This window comes from Pseudochaenichthys georgianus, chromosome 5, assembly GCF_902827115.2.
Source record: "Pseudochaenichthys georgianus chromosome 5, fPseGeo1.2, whole genome shotgun sequence".
Classification (NCBI taxonomy): Eukaryota; Metazoa; Chordata; class Actinopteri; order Perciformes; family Channichthyidae; genus Pseudochaenichthys; species Pseudochaenichthys georgianus.
The window spans coordinates 9137201-9154793 of record NC_047507.1 but is presented as its reverse complement, the minus strand read 5'-3'; the positions used below and the strand labels follow the sequence as shown (position 1 = coordinate 9154793).

At 41.6% G+C, this 17593-nt stretch overlaps 1 protein-coding gene across 1 annotated transcript in view; it reads right to left on the bottom strand.

Moving 5' to 3' along the window:
• Positions 1-432: 432 nt before the first annotated feature.
• Positions 433-17593, bottom strand: part of suclg2 (succinate-CoA ligase GDP-forming subunit beta) — a 119100-nt gene continuing 101939 nt past the window's right edge. Inside the window, exons 10-11 of the mRNA XM_034083331.2 lie at positions 13703-13823; positions 433-1293 (exon numbers count right to left, since the gene is read on the bottom strand). Coding sequence (XP_033939222.1) covers positions 1181-1293; positions 13703-13823 — 234 coding nt within the window. The 3' untranslated portion in view covers positions 433-1180. The remainder of the gene's footprint in view (positions 1294-13702; positions 13824-17593) is intronic.

The following is a 17593-nucleotide window of genomic DNA, read 5'->3' as shown; positions in this document are numbered from 1 at the left end:
TTTGTTGTTTTGTCTGTCTGACTGGTTGTCTGACTGCCTTTTGTTTTGCCCTGTTCTTCTTTGTTAAGCGACCTTGGGTCTCATGAAAGGCGCTATATAAATCCAAGCTATTATTATTATAACAAATAAATATTTAGATGAACATCACCAAAGGCACTATACAAATATTCCGTAGTTATTTTTGGCAAACACATCTGCCAAACAAGTACGTTAAAATATTATAGGATCTTAGATGTCTCTTGGCCATCTTTTTTCTTCTAATAACCGTCTTAAGAGTGTGTGTTCTCCCCAATCACATAACATTTATTATTAAACTTTATTTTAAAAACCAGTAGAATAAAGGTTTTTAATTCACATGTCTGACATACTTTCCATCTGCTTCTCTCTCATCCCTCAATCCATTGTGAAAGGACCAAACAAGCGAAACATGGGTGTTGAAATATTTCTTTTTAATCTCTGAAATGATATACAGTTCTGGCACTGCATTCAAGATATCCTGTATCCTGTACTGTACATTATAAAAAAAGCTAAAATTATTATATAAGATTTTAGTTTTCTCAAACCCTCTGTATGAAACTACTGAAAGAGTTGGCACGATAGCATCAAAACCCTTTTAGCCGCCATGGAATAGGCACAGGTGTATCAGTTAATTTTCCATAGAGCACTTAACAGTTAAGACATGTTGTACAAAGTTCACAGTTTGGGTTTGACATACACCTCATGATACTTAGACAAGGCATGGGATGGATTCATGTATTAATACTAACTTGGACAATTAGAAAAAAGACTGATGATCCAAAGTTAAGGCCTTGCTTTTATGCTACTTTTTGTTTGAGCTTAGTGGCATCTAATGATTTTACAACACCGGCTGTTTCCAGTCATACTCTCTGCTGAAGTACAGAGGATGGAGGTAAAAAAACATCTTATATTCTACAAAAAAAGCCTCAATAAGGAATGCACAAAGTGTTAGACCTCCATCCAATCCCTGACAGAGGACACTGGGCTTTATGATATTCCAGGTCATGACTATGTTTAAAAGAATGTGGTTTATTCCAATTAATATCAATTAAAAGTAAACGTTAAGGTCTATGAGAGCAAAGGCTTGAAATCCTGCATGTGTGACTAAAGGCTGACTGTGATCTGAGACTGTATGCATGTTGCTGATGAGGTTACACTGGATCTATTTTCTGATGGCGGCCACTGCCTTCTTGGCAGCATCTTCCAGGTTCTCCGCTGCCGTGATGGGCAGGCCGCTCTCTCTGAGGATCCTCTTGGCCTCGTCCACGTTGGTCCCTGGAACACACAGGATGACACTGTTCAAGTTAAAATGACAAAAAAAGGGCTAAACAAGGTTGAACCTGATGTGCCACCTGGACGATGTAAAAACCACCCGGTGTGAAAGGCAAAGAAAACCTTTGGAGGAATGGAAGCACACAACGACAGATGGAGGGAGATATGGGTGATTTGTCTGTGAACAATGTCAGTGTATGTGTGTGTGTGTGTGTGTGTGTGTGTGTGTGTGTGTGTGTGTGTGTGTGTGTGTGTGTGTGTGTGTGTGTGTGCTCCCCTGGCTGCAGTGAGGTCAGGGGGAGCAGGTGCTGGGTGAGGGTGGCGTCCATGCCCCGGTAGACCCCCAACCAACCAGAGACAGAAGCACCTGGAGACACCCCGCCCTGCCCCCAGACCCTCACTCTGACCTGGCTGCCTTCCCAGCGCTGCACACTGCACTGCCACACACAAGCCCGACAAACTGTCACAACACGGGCAGGGAGGGGGGTGGTGGTGGACGGAAGGACATGGAGAGTGGAGAGGGAGAGGACGACGGGGGAGAGAGGGAGCCAATGAGAGAGAGGGCAATGGAGCAAAAGGTCGAATGAAGCCGAATCGCCCATGCTGCTAAAACAACAAAACACAGCTGCTTATGTGGCACTTACTGATCTCACACATGAAGACATGATGGCAAAGAAAGAAAAGGCCATTTGCAGAATCTGTCTGATGTGGTATCAACGATAATGTACTGTCTGGTTTTGGGACTTTTTATTTTCTAAGAACATCCCATTATTTTCTTTTTTTTTATTCATATTGTGGTTTTTTCTTGCATTATTTTTCTCCTTTACTTAATATTTGTTTACTACCAAAATATGAGAAATAAGACCTCATTTACACATAGTTCCACAGCAGGGATATTTTAATTATTACAGTAAAGAGACAGCACAGATAAAGAGCAAAACAATACAATTGGTAGACTAACATAATGAATATGCACACGTTGATCAAATCCCCAAAGTACACATTCGCGCTAAAAAATAAGTATCAGGATTTTAAAAAACGTATTGAGGGAGCAGCCACTAATAGCTTTAATACATTGTAGAAAAGTTGATATTGTACTTAATAATTATTATCTCTTAACGGTGGTGTAACAATGAATCCATGTATTTACAGGTTATTATGTATATCTTCATGCTGCTGCACCGCCCGACTTCCCTCTGGGGATCCAGGCTGATCTTATTTCAAACAAGTCATTGGGTCACCATGTACCGTTTCTGTTTCTCTCTTTTCAAGGTAACATTTCCATCGACAAGATCTTCCTCTGGCCTTTTGTAGATGGAATTGTTGCCTTGTACAAATAAAATGAGAAATAAAGTATTTATCAGAAGCCGAACGGTGTGCAGACCTCCTTAGTGGACTGCAGTTACATTTGTGATGTCTCACACAGAAGTGTCTTTTCCTGTGCAAACCCTTGGTCTCTCTCTCATACGCATCACTAAATATCTCATTACTTTGTGTATGATCTAAATCACCAAATAAGCAACCATTCTCAAATGCTCCTCGTCTACATATTGATAATGTTGTGTCCTACATGTGCAGTTACAATAAAGTGTTTGAAAAATACGATAAGAAATCTTAAGTCTAGTAATAATAAAGTGACTTAATGATTCCATCTTCTCCTGTGTGTCCTATGACAATACATGTAATCCCTTTAGGTTTGTGACTAGTGTTCGGACAACACATTTGGTATTTTATTTACCATAACGTATGTTGGAGAAAATAATCTGTGGATTAATCCATAATGAGAAACAAAAGGGTTGCAGCCTTACATATACGTGTAGTTATTACTGGATTTGTGTAATTAACAATGTTTGAATTGTGCATTGGTGTGTCTCTAGGGTCACTGTGTGTGTGTGTGTGTGTGTGTGTGTGTGCATACTCAGGCGCTTACAGGTTGACCTTAGCTCTCTGGGCTGGCGTGTAATTAAGAAGGCATGATATGTGAATTCTCCGGAGCCCCGGCCACCCTGATCAATAGACCTTTCATGAGGAATTCTATTACCACTGCCACTTAACGCCTAATATTTCATCTCTTTTGTCCAGCCTCATAATAAGTAATTCCAAACACACTCTTTTTGCAAGCCCACACTCTAAACAATCAATTCTCCAGTGTAATTAATTAGAACAAGAGCAGGAAGAGACCATGGACCCCCTGTTCATAGGATGTCCAAATCAAAGACTGCAGCATGGCATCACTCTGCCTGTCCACGACCACATGAGCAGTCTCTGTGCTGTCGAGCGGAGGGGCCGTACTGTGTGTTTTACATACATTAAGCTCACCAGTGATTGACGGATCCACATTGTATTAATGACAGTTTTATCCGTCAGATGATTCAATCTCAGTAGCAGGATAACAAAGTTGAAAAAACAGGACATTAAACTGCCATATGCGCCCGCAGAAAATACATAATGCAAAAGATACTTTGAACAGACAAATATGCCTGTGGAAAGTGTACAGTGGCGCTAAGAATAAGGAAACAACACGTTCATTTCTGCAATTTTTCAGTCCATAAATATTCATGATAAGCCTTGGTGTGTGTTGAGACACCTGCACCTGCGCTACCGGTGCTATTCATGCAACGTGTGAGGGGGAATCACACATCTGCGGGAGTGAGAAAGAAAATACGTGCATTTACGTTGCTCTTTCTCTACATATGTGTGTGTGTGTGTGTGTGTGTGTGGGGGGGGGCAGCCGACTGCAGTTCCACTGTGAGCAGTAGGGAGCACTGATGACTCACAGCAGCAGAGGCAAGGACCGAGCCCAGCTGGATACAGCACCGGTGTGTGTGTTCGTGTGAGAATGTGTGTGTGAGAGAATGTGTGTGAGTGTAGCGTGTGCGTAGTATATGAATGTGTGTGTTCACCTGCAGCCACTAGGTGCTGCCAGAGACCTACTCACAGCTTGGACCCAGATACATGAAGGGATTTGATTATAAAAATGAAAAAGCATGAGTTTAAGAATTTTCTTAAAAAAGAAAGCAACAAAAAAGAAGATTGTCACATAGCAGAAAACGATCATTATGCAGGTTATTATTCATTATTATTACCTATGATTGCTAATAACTAGACATCAGGATTTAAAAAAATAATAATGAACTTGCCATTTTGAATATTGCTTTCTAACAAGTATTTAAACACTATTCAACCCAAAAGTATAAAACACGAGCACCATTCAGTATTTTGCCATGTGATATATTGCCGCTTCACACCACCTTTCTGTCGGGTCTCCCCGCTAATGAGCAAGCTTAATAGTGACTATTGTGGAAATGTCACTTTAATGTAAGAGTCCATTACAGACCCCCGTATTTCAACACGATAATACGTCTTTGGGCTGTTTCTTTCCCCAGAGAAGTTCTGATGCTGCGGAGCTGATGCTTAAACTTGTGATTAATTCTGTCTTAATAAGTTGATAAGCTAATAAGCTGCCACAGTGTCAGACCTGCAACTGCTTTCTTCTCGTGGTTCCTTTGATATCACTGTGAAGGGCACACGTTTGTTCTTTGAGGTAAAGATAGGAAAATAAATGATATGGGGCTTGATAATTTTTCTTAATCTCGTTCTGGAGTTGGTAATTTATCTCAAATAATTAGCTCTGAACTTTTGTTTCAACAACTTCCTTTTAGAAATAATTAGAGCCCAATGAGATTATTATTGCTGCAGCCATACTTAGTCTGGTATGACTCATGGTGGCTTGTGTTTGAACACTTTTGGTTCAATATTACAACATTAGTGAGCCAGTTTCTTAATGTATCACATTTGTCTGGGAAATATTTTCCAAGGCCCATAACTTTGACCCAGTTTATCAGTTCATACTGTCCTGACTGAGCACAGGCACCTGCAACCTTGGCTGCTGTGCTCTCAGTGTTGTGCCTCCCTGTTCCTGCCTGTTGGCGTCAGCTGATAGTTATGATTGTAACTTATGATCCTATCTTGTTATGCACAATGTCGATTATTCTCTCAGAACTAGCTAAATACATGGGTCTGGGGTAGAGTTCTTCAGAATTGATTGTGGCATCTGTACCGTGTGGTTAACTCGTGGCTCATGACATGTCTTGTGGATTCTCCGGTCGAAGCTCCAAATAAACCGTCAGTGTTTGCCATCAAAGCTCCAGCTCTCCTCGTGTCTCTCTTTGAGTCCTGACTCCAATTGCTTCAGAAGTTTCCCCCACAGTATTTTCTATTTGTGCTAGTCTTATGCTATGTTGTATTATTTACCACAGGCCTCTTTCAAAGCCTCTTTGATTTTGTTTTTCTCGTAGAGGCTAAACCATGAAACTATGTGTCTCATGATGTCATCGTGTCCAACCAAAATTACTTTTTCGCATAGACTTTTTAATATCGAAGTATTGTGAATAAGTGACCTTTAAATCAGCGCATCTCTAATTTGTTTGGCGGTAAGCTCTTTTTTTTTTTATCATGTATAACCATCGATCCTTACACTTGTAAAATGCTCTAATAGCCAAATCCAGAGGTCTTTTCCTTCCTACAAACATGTGAATGAGACCAACACCGAGCGGCTGGGAGGCGTGGCTAAGGAAACACTAGTGTGCTAACTCTATAGGCCGATACATGTGAATGAGTCAGGTATTTCTTATCACTCGGCAGTTGGTTCATTTTGGCTTCATGTGCCACAGAGCAGTGTTTATATGCATGTGACCGTACGAACTGCAAACAAAGCTATTTTGGAATTTGTTTATCAGATGCTAGTAAAGCTAGTTTGAAAAAAATAAAGGATAATCCTCATGTATCTTAAACATTTGCCGAGTCTTTTTGGCAGGTATTTTGACACTCAGGGCAACACAACTAAGAGCGGCTTTCGTATAACTTGACACCATTACTGACAAAAGACTAGTTTGATATTCTATGTGTAGTTATATACACATATTGAGATACACAGACAATAATATCACTCAATATCAAAGTACAGAATATGTGTGTGCAAGCATGACAGAATATACCAGATGCTCGGTGTCCTGCTGCCCTAAATGCCTTGAATACTGTGTAAAACATTGTCTCTCATCACTGAATGTCCAAATACTTTGACTGACTTTGATAGTTAATCCTCATAATGATCAGTAACAAACAGTGAGAATATTTTCCCTTAACAGCCGAAAATGGATGAGGCCGGCTCCTCCCCTCTTCCTCCTGTGTGTCAAACATCAAATGCTTCTCATTTGAACGCAGAGCGAGACTCTCCTGCACGCTGCAGATGCTCTTCCTGTGATGTGCGAGCCAGTCATTAAGCAAACTTTTTGTGCTGTCTAGACCAGGGGTCGGCAACCCTCGTTGATAATTCTCGATCGTTGGCACGCTGATAACAATTTTTTTTTTAAATGGCACTTCATATCAAAAAGGTTGCCGACCCCTGGTCTAGACTCTCGTTTTAAAAGGGTTAGGGTTCAACTCCTTGTTTTGAAGCAAAGATATAGACTAATATGCACAATCAGGGTATATGCAGGAATCCTGAAGTCAAATTTAATACCTTTTAAGACCTTTTTTAAGACCCTTTCCATACATTTTAAGACCTCATCGCAACTTTGAGTTCTAACCGGTTACATTGGCGACACACTTTACCTCACATTTACTATATTGATTGTAAGATAGCACAACTAAACAGAGTGCAGACAGACTACTGAAGCCTCCTCTCCACATGAACTTCAACCTCTCTGTGAAGGTCAGGTTTAATGCAGTATGCTGCTTTGTTGCTTCTGTACTCTGTGCTCTTTCATTCCAGTAAAACCATCAGAAACCAGTATTTGACCAATAAACAAAACAATTGACAAAACGTTGAACTATGAAATATATTAAACTTTGTTGAGCTTCAGCGGGGTAATGCCATATAGGAGCTCCCTCACAAATACCCAGGGGTTAAATTGGGCTGGAGCTGTCCGGGGCTAAGCCCGGCACATAGGACGATGCTCTGACGTCATCACCCTCACACATTTGTCATATGTTTACAAGAAACGATATATATGTTAAGACTTTTCTCATTCTTAACGGTGGGGTAGGTAAGTTTGAGAAACCGGATCGAGATACATTTTTTGTTATATTCCATGGAATGCTCTTAACATCCAGATAGCAATGAATATCTGTGCTTTGACAACAAATCCATAAAAAAAATGTCATCTGTGGAAGCCGTAGTACTGTAGAAAGTAATCATCTGAGCCGGCCCGGCTAAAATAACTGGATGGCCTACCTGCCTGTCAGCCTTCCATCGGGTCACAAACTTATCTCGTGCCCTCATTAGTCATGTGCGCGTTTGTGTGTGTTGGAGGAGGGGCTCTGTAAGGAAGTGGCAAATTTGTCCGGCTGTGTATTTTCAAATTCTAGCGATCTCGAGCTGGGTTCTCCAAAATTACCTACCCCACCTTTAATATAGGGTTAGGGTTAGGCAACGAAACTTAAAATAAGAAGCAGCATTTTATGGCACGCTATGCATGGGGCCACCTTGAGGGGGTTTCCCGACATGTTGTTTCAGTAAATTAAAGGCTGTTTCATGTTGTCGTTGCTGTGGACCTTCTTCATACCTTGGAAAATGCCGTTTAATACTTTTTAATAGCCTTCATTTTCACTTTTAATACTTTTTAAGACCCCGCGGACACCCTGACAATATACAGTGGGGCAAAAAAGTATTTAGTCAGCCACCAATTGTGCAAGTTCTCCCACTTAAAAAGATGAGAGGCCAGTAATTTTCATCCTAGGTACACTTCAACTATGAGAGACAAAATGAGAAAAAAAAAAAAATCCGGAAAATCACATTGTCTGATTTTTAAAGAATTTATTTGCAAATTATGGTGGAAAATAAGTATTTGGTCAATAACAAAAGTTCATCTCAATACTTTGTTATATACCCTTTGTTGGCAATGACAGAGGTCAAACGTTTTCTGTAAGTTTTCACAAGGTTTTCACACACTGTTGCTGGTATTTTGGCCCATTCCTCCATGCAGATCTCCTCTAGAGCAGTGATGTTTTGGGGCTGTCGCTGGGCAACACAGACTTTCAACTCCCTCCAAAGATTTTCTATGGGATTGAGATCTGGAGACTGGCTAGGCCACTCCAGGACCTTGAAATGCTTCTTACGAAGCCACTCCTTCGTTGCCCGGGCGGTGTGTTTGGGATCATTGTCATGCTGAAAGACCCAGCCACGTTTCATCTTCAATGCCCTTGCTGATGGAAGGAGGTTGTCACTCAAATCTCACGATACATGGCCCCATTCATTCTTTCCTTTACACGGATCAGTCGTCCTGGTCCCTTTGCAGAAAAACAGCCCCAAAGCATGATGTTTCCACCCCCATGTTTCACAGTAGGTATGGTGTTCTTTGGATGCAACTCAGCATTCTTTCTCCTCCAAACACGTCTAGTTGAGCTTTTACCAAAAAGTTCTATTTTGGTTTCATCTGACCATATGACATTCTCCCAATCCTCTTCTGGATCATCTAAATGCTCTCTAGCAAACTTCAGAGGGGCCTGCACCAGGGTTTCCGTTAGCCGGTAATTACCGGTTTTTAGCTGGTAAAATTTATAAAAAACCGGTAAATTCAAAACCTGACGGTCAAAATGTCTGGTAATAATTAGGGAGGCTCCGATCGATCGGCCGCCGGTCATTATCGGCCGATATTCACTCTTAATAGTTTGATCGGTGCTCTCTATAAAGGCCGATCAGGAGAGCTGGATCTGATCGATATGGACATAAACGCTTGTGAAGTGTAACCGGAGCGAGAGAGAGATCAGATCAGCTGCTGAGTCTGACCGAGACACGCAGCTCTGCAGGATCACCTGAAGCCCCGCCCTCTGTTTAGCGAGCTGCAGGAGCTGCATGAGAAACTGACGTGCTGTCAGGAGAGAGAGGGAGGGAAAGAGAGGATCCGTTTCTCCCGTGTTATTATTCAAAGTTGATGTAAACTTCTGAATAATGTACGTTATCTACTACAAGTAGTTTGTTTGAATGTAATAATTATGTTGTTTGTTGTTTGTGGAATCATTTATTGAAAAATGAATCAGAATTTTTCGATCCGTTACGATTATAAACTGAAGCAATATAAAAATGAGCCCCGTGAACTGAGTTTTAAACTGAAGTATATCTGCTCATAGTCCGGTAATTACCTGCTAACGGAAACTCTGCTACACAACTATTATTATTATTATTGAAATATGACCGGTAAGTTTCAAATTAGTCCGGTAAAATAAATTCTGCCCGGACATTTGACCGGCAAGAAAAAATCCTAGCGGAAACCCTGGCCTGCACATGTACTGGCTTAAGCAGGGGGACACCCCTGGCACTGCAGGATTTGAGTCCCTGGCGGCGTGGTGTGTTACTGATGGTAGCCTTTGTTACTTTGGTCCCAGCTCTCTGCAGGTCATTGACTCGGTCCCCCCGTGTGGTTCTGGGATTTTTGCTCACCGTTCTTGTGATCATTTTGACCCCACGGGGTGAGATCTTGCGTGGAGCCCCAGATCGAGGGAGATTATCAGTGGTCTTGTAGGTCTTCCATTTTCTAATTTCTTCACACCAAGCTGCTTACCTGTTGCAGATTCAGTCTTCTCAGCCTGGTGCAGGTCTACCATTGTGTTTCTGGTGTCCTTTGACAGCTCTTTGGTCTTGGCCATAGTGGAGGTTGTGGACAGGTGTCTTTTAATACTGATAACGAGTTCAAACAGGTGCCATTAATACAAGTGGAGGACAGAGGAGGCTCTTAAAGAAGAAGTTACAGGTCTGTGAGAGCCAGACATCTTGTTTGTTTGTAGGTGACCAAATACTTATTTTACCGAGGAATTTATCAATTAATTCATTAAAAATCCTACAATGTGATTTCCTGGATTCTTTCCCCCCATTCTGTCTCTCATAGTTGAAGTGTACCTAGGATGAAAATTACACATCTTTTTAAGTGGGTGAACTTGCACAATTGGTGGCTGACTAAATACTTTTTTGCCCCACTGTATATATATATATATATATATATATATATATAAAAGCAGGATTTTTTTGTTATTATAACCAAACATTTCCAAAATATTTACATTTAAACGCTAAAAACGATTTACTGGTCCGATATAAGTGTTACATTGAGCCAGTTTGTTCATATTTCTGTATACCTATATGTGTGCATGTACACCTATTCCTTTGTATGTGTGTGTCGCAGCAGCAGACGGCTATTTAAGCAGTAATAACACCGTCAGGACTGAATGGGACATCACAATTGGACATTTTTAAATAAGTGAGACACAAATGGGCAGCTCTGCTTTTAAAGAGAAAACAACCAGCCCTGTTTGACGGACAGTTGGGGCAGGGCTCGGTAGATCAATAGGCCGGGGAACAGAGTTAAGTGAATGCAGTCACCTTTTTTTCCTGGACCCTGAGGGGTATTCAAAGGGACTTTCTACCCATAGTGGCAGACAGCGTCCTCACAAAGCACTGTGTCCATGTTCATACTGTAACCAGAGGGGGCAGTGCAGTACCTCCTCATTTATCTCTTCCTTTCAACACCTTAAATGTTTGTTTGTCTAATATGTTCTGTGCAAAATCTGCAGAATCTATTGAAATGGACAAATTAGAGCTAGTACTGTAGCAAACTGGGTGACTTGAACTCTATCAGCTCACACCCCATCAACTAATTCAACCCTATCATCATCTTGACAACATGGGCCTTCTCCTCCACATATGGGAATACATAACTTTCCACCAATGTAATCAACCAAGGCCTTTTAAAAAGAGCCTTCCCAATTAAAAGTGTGCCAGTTAATCCATTCTGATCCTGTTGAAGAGCGATGGGCCGCTCCTGCTGCCCAGCGGTCAGCCTAGCAAGCTGAGCTGATTGATTCTGAACCAATCTTCTCCACACGACTGCGGCCCGAGATGTAATGACCCACAGCTAAAGCTTGGATTATGCCCGGGCCAGGAAAACGTGGTTGGACCGACCGCCAGTGCTAACCTTCTGGACTCAGTCTGTTTGATAGTCAGGTTGAATTACATGGCCTAGTACAAGGAATGTGAGGTGTCTAATTAAGGGTTTGTTTTGTCACCAGACCAGTCGCATCTGTGGCGACACATTGGGTTCTCACTCTTCAGACACATGGTCATTACGAAGCATGGAGACAGACACTCCAAATACACAATGGAGATGGTTATTTATATACCTTGAGTATTTGAACAGGCACCAATGTTTCTTCTCAGTTTTGGTATTCTAGAGTTTTGGGTTTAAGCTACACATTTGAAATTGTAATAACTTGGGTGCAAAGATATTTCAGGCGGGCAAAACAAGCACTTGTGTGGTGTTTAGGGGGAAATAGACAAAACAATGTCATACATTGTTAAGTTGCCAGATGCTTCTTCCATAGGTGTGTTTTAGTTTTATAACACGTGAAAGTTCCAACTTAATACAATACCGTAACAAATTATTCTAATCGATACCATTTTATAGCCCACATATTACATTTCTATTGTCGGGTTGCTATATGTGTTGTGTTCGCATCTTTCATAGCATTGCTGAATATGAATTACTTGTATCCTTTGTGTTTCCTTGTTCATTTGCCTTAAATGCAAAGTACTTCCAAACACCATTTGTGTCACTTGCCATTCGTAATGAGCTAACATTATCACAAACCTGAAAAGCATTATATATATATATATACACACACCGGGCGATCAAGAATAGCTATGTGAGAATGGCTAATAGTCTATGTGAGAATAGCAGCGATGTGTGTGTCTAAAGAGCAGCTGGTAAAGTCATCAAAACCGCTTCAAATATTGAAAAACATAACACATATTTAAAATATATGGAAGATCACTAGTGTACACGGGCCTCATTTAAGTGAGTACAGAACCTTTGGGCTGTTATTAAGACGAGTAAACGTTCCATACTTTCCACTCTTGTTCTGAGCAACCATAACTGCACTGCACTGTAGTGCCTTACTGCACAGTTGGGTTCCAGAAACAGCTTACGTGCCCTGACCTACAAACCATATTAGCAGAGTGTGTGAGGACATACAGTATGAAGTATTGAGGGCCAACACACACACCCACCCACACTCCCCTACTCTCTGCTCTGGACACACCACTCCGCAGGATCTTGACAATTAAGCTAACCACCAACTGGCCCCACGCCTACAGGAGTCACCGCTGCCATCCCACACAAAAACACACACACCGACACACACACCAACACACACAGAGGACTGAACAGGTTTCATTAGCATACGCAGGTGAAAGGTGAGCCAATCAGTGCCGTCTCTATTGTTATTCTGGCTGGCGCTAATGACGGGTGCGGCAAAAAGTGACACGTGTGAGAAATGCACTGCTGTTCTTACGAGGACGCTGGGCCACAATGAAGATGGATCGGCTCCAGAGGATACAGCAGCATACAATACAATGCTCCAAAGTTTCAAACAAGGTGGGGAAGAGGTGATTCAAATCCTGCTGCACTTGTATTATTTATAAATTCCACTATAAGGTGATGATATATACATTTATCACGTCAAATGGAAAAAGGAAATACTTTTAAAAAGCGATGTAACTAGGCTCATTATCAGTTTTTTGTATGCTTTATTCCGTAGAAGATTTGGCTACAGGGCTAGCGGTCATGAAGGTACCTAGCTTTACGGTGACGGGGTTCTGATGATGATGAACATTATTTTTCTCTTGACAAGCCACCACACTCCATTGAACAAAGCCAAAACTTTACCGAGCAAAACACATGTGTTTCTGGTTTACTGCTGCCTGATTGGTTCGTCTTTTGTGATTGTGTGACTTTGGTAATCTGAACAACCCAAAGTCACAAAATATCACCAACAAACTAACCGATTAAAGGGGCCCTATTATGCTTTTAGTGGTTTTCCCTTTTCTCTAGTGATATGTAGGTTTGTGTGCATGTAAATGGTCTGCACAGGCTAACATCCCAAAGGGCTATCGCAGAGCAAAGTAGACAATGAAAATATTCTTAATATAGTGTACATTATTACTGATATATATTTATTTTGGTGGGCATTTCTTTAAAATGGCAGAAATACGTTTTGCTGACAGCCCCTTTCCACAGCAGCACATTGCTTCTCTCCCGTGCTGGTAGTCTGTTTTTTTTACTCTGTCTATTTTTCAAAATTGGGGGTCATGTCGACCTTTTTCTACAGTAGATAATACACTGACTATGGAGAAGTACCACTTCAACAAATCTGCACGATCCCTCACAGGCCAGTGTCATTATCCAGCATCATCAAATCCTCATTAAGGTCAAGACCCTTTCATTCCAGGCAAGATAGAAATCAATGGCCCATGTTTCTGAGGGGATGATGCGCATTGTGTGAGTGTCAGTGGGGGCTTGCTTACTAAGAGGGTCAGACAGGCTAAACCTACATTTCTTTGTGTGTGTTTTATCATTCCTACCTTCCAGCCTGACCACCAGCGGCACCTTGAGCTCCAGCTCTCGACAGGCTTTGGTGATGCCGTTGGCGATGATTGCACAGTTGACAATCCCTCCAAAGATGTTGACCAGGATGGCCTCAACCTGGAAGATAAGAATAAATAATTAAATCCAGTGGAGGAGAAAAGCTGTGAACAAAGCAAGGTGGTGTTGAGCAAAACTTGTACATTAGCAGACCGCCAACATATATGATAGGTAAAGTGTGTCCAAAATCAAACAAACATCTGTCAACCATTGACCAAAAGTGTTCACAATGTCCCTCGTCCACTGCAACAAAAACAAACATCAGTGCTAAACTAGTTGTTTCATGATTACCGCAATCTTAATTTACATTATTTAATTTCATAATCTGTTCTTGTCCACATCCCATATTCTATTGACATGTATCTAGACTTTTTGCACTACTTTTTATTTTGTATTTATGTTGCATTGTTGGAGGAGCTCAGGACAGAATAATTGAATTGCCATTTCTATACTGTAGCCATGTGCATATGACAATACAACCTATTAGGGGTGTAACGGTACACGTACCCGTACCGAAATTATTCGGTACGGGCCCTTCGGTTCGGTACGAATATAACGTTAAACGTAAAAAATTGAGAACGTGAACAACTTCTTGGAAGTAATCTCAGGTGCTGCGTCGCAGCATTCAGAGTAATTTGCTCCCATTGTGTTCAACGCGTCACAGAGCGAGCAAGTCATTTCATTGGATGAGCTGGTCAGAGGGATGCGTTCAAATGTAGTCAGTAATTTGAGGAACTGTCAAAATGGCGAACGCAGATAAAGTTGAGCTCGAAAATCCTCCAGCATCATTGAAGTCTCCGGTTTGGGAACATTTTGGTTTCGCAGTTACGTACAAGGATGACGGACAAAGACAGGTGGACCGAACCAAAGCTGTTTGTCGGCATTGTTCAACTAACATTGGTTACGCGGCTGGCAATACATCAAGCTTGCACACTCATTTGAAAAGGCATCACCCGAACGTGAATATCACCGGTACCAAAAGACTGAAGTGCAAACCCAACTCCCACTAGCACTCGCCAAAACTTCAGACCGAGCCAAAGCTATTACAAACGGCAAATATCCTTATGTTGCCATGTTAGCAAAGCGCTACCTGGCTGTATCTGCTACCTCTGTCCCTAGCGAGAGGGTGTTCTCCACGGCAGGAGACATTGTTAGTGCCAGCTGATCTGCCCTTTCGGCAAGCAATGTGGACAAGTTCATCTTTCTTTAAAAAAACATGAAATTACAAGCAAGTCCTAATGTCAAACTGGCTGCTTAGGTACTAGTACAGTACAGTACAAATACAGATTATTTCAGTTCATCGAAATGCTGCACCTTAATGTTTATTTTATTATATTTTATATTTATTTGAGTGAATATTCATAGTTTAATAATAATTAAAAACCCAAAACTAATATTTTATGTTTTGTGAGTACTAGTACAGTAAAGTTCAAATACAGATTATTTCAGTTCATCGAAATGCTGCACCTTAATGTTTATTTTATTATATTTTGTATTTATTTGAGTGAATACATTATTCACAGTTTAATAATAATTAAAAAAAAGATGTTATGTTTTGTGATAATTTTTTCTGCTGCACCGAAAACGTACCGAACCGAACCGTGACCTAAAAACCGAGGTACGTACCGAACCGAAATGTTTGTGAACCGTTACAAAGCAGCTTTATGACCAGAATCAGTATTAGGTCATGCAACCTGAAAATGTGCACCCGAGGCTTCACAACACTGGGGCCAGATACAAAAGGCAATATATAGATTAATATTGAATCCAATAACTATGAAGTGGTCATTTTTCTTTCAGGATTCTACACTTTTGTGTTTCAAACATGCTAGCAAGTAGTGCTTCACAATCTCACTGTCTGCACTATATTCACTTCAGCTGCAGTTTCTTTGCAATAGATATCTTCAACCTTCTTACTCAACTGCGATCACTAAGTAGCAGTGTGTGTGTGTGTGTGTGTGTGTGTGTGTGTGTGTGTGTGTAATTACACTAACAATCTAGCACTTGGTAATTACCCTGGCTAGCTCAGTGGAAAAGTAGACTGAGAGCACACAGGATTAATCCTCCATGTTTGTTTATAATCACTGCTAATCTGTCAGCGCCGATTTGGATGAGCAGCTTGTGTGTGTGTGCGCGCGTGTTGTGAATGTGTATGTTTTCAGTGTGTGGTAATGATGTTTATATGGAGAGGAGATCAAAGACTTGGATAGCTATCAGTGCGACGGCCACAGCACTGTCCTCTTGGTGCTATCCAAATGAGCACAGCAGAGAATGACACACGACCATGAGAGCTCCAAAACAAGCACAGAGGTAGGCAGCGGTATTAAGGCTCTAAGCAAGCTGTTAGGTCAACAGAGAGAACCGTCTCATGCTGATTAAGAGTATCATGCAGGGATGTGAACGGGACTGCAAAAAAACAAGGGGAAAAGGCAACTACACTTAGGACGGTGACGGCAAAGAAACACGACTCATTTAATTATACACGATGAGGTGTTCCAAAGAATAGATTTAAATGATGCATAAGAGGTTTCTCAATACTCTAATTTCCCCTCCTCGAGACTTAGTCCCACCCACAGGAGATGCGAGCGGAGGAGAGAGGAGGGGAAGCAGCAGGCGGTTAGAGAAATGAGAACTCCTCTCCTCTGAGCGGTCATTTTAAAGAGACGTCCATTAATGATGACAGGAGGCACAGCAGCCCTCTGTTTGATGGACAGATGTGTTCATGACCACTTATACATTTAGGCCTACTTTAATTCATTGACAGTGCGGTATAATGAGACAATAACAGGCTACAGATGCGGACAAACACACACACACAGATTTATATAAATATATACCATTTCCGAATCAAACAAGAGAGAACTCTCATAATAACGTAACAATCAGAGACTGGATATATCCCCCCCCTCTCTCTTTGGTCGCTGAAATGGGGAATTTAAATTACGGGCCAAAAGTTGTATTTACAAAAGTAAGCATAACACACACACACACACACACACACACACACACACACACACACACACACACACACACACACACACACACACACACACACACACACACACACACACACACACACACACACACACACACACACACACACACACACACACACACACACACACACACACACACACACACACACACACACACACACACACACACACACACACACACACACACACACACACACACACACACACACACACACACACACACACACACACACACACACACACACACACACACACACACACACACACACACACACACACACACACACACACACAGGCTACAGCCGTTGTGTATTTTATTATGTGAAGCACTAAATGGTCTTAGAAAAATATCGACTCTTTGTTTGTAGATATCTACTAAACTAAAGCAAATAAAGAGAGTAGGCCTGTTATACTGAGGGATATATATTGTACACTGCTCTGCTTTCTGCACGGACCTCACAGCTGTTCTCACTGTAAACATCGCGTCGCGATGAAAGCAGTTACTAAAATAATATCCAGGGGATGCATGCAGAGCTGTCATTGGCTGAGATAAGTCCGGCCGTGCGTAACGCCTCCACCGTTCCCGGAAATGCATCCGCGGAGGACCCATCAGTGTCTCCTCGGTTAGAGCTCCTCCAGAGAGCCTCCTCGATGCTCGAAGTGCATTTAGAGAAATTAGATGTCCTTCAACATGGCGCGCTGAAATCAATTTCCGGGTCACTACCAGAGGACCGAGGAGTCGAGCAGTCGAGGAGGGGAAATTAGAGTATTGAGAAACCTCTATTGTGTGCATGCAAAGAATGGCAGTCATTGTTTTCTATAGCAGGACACATC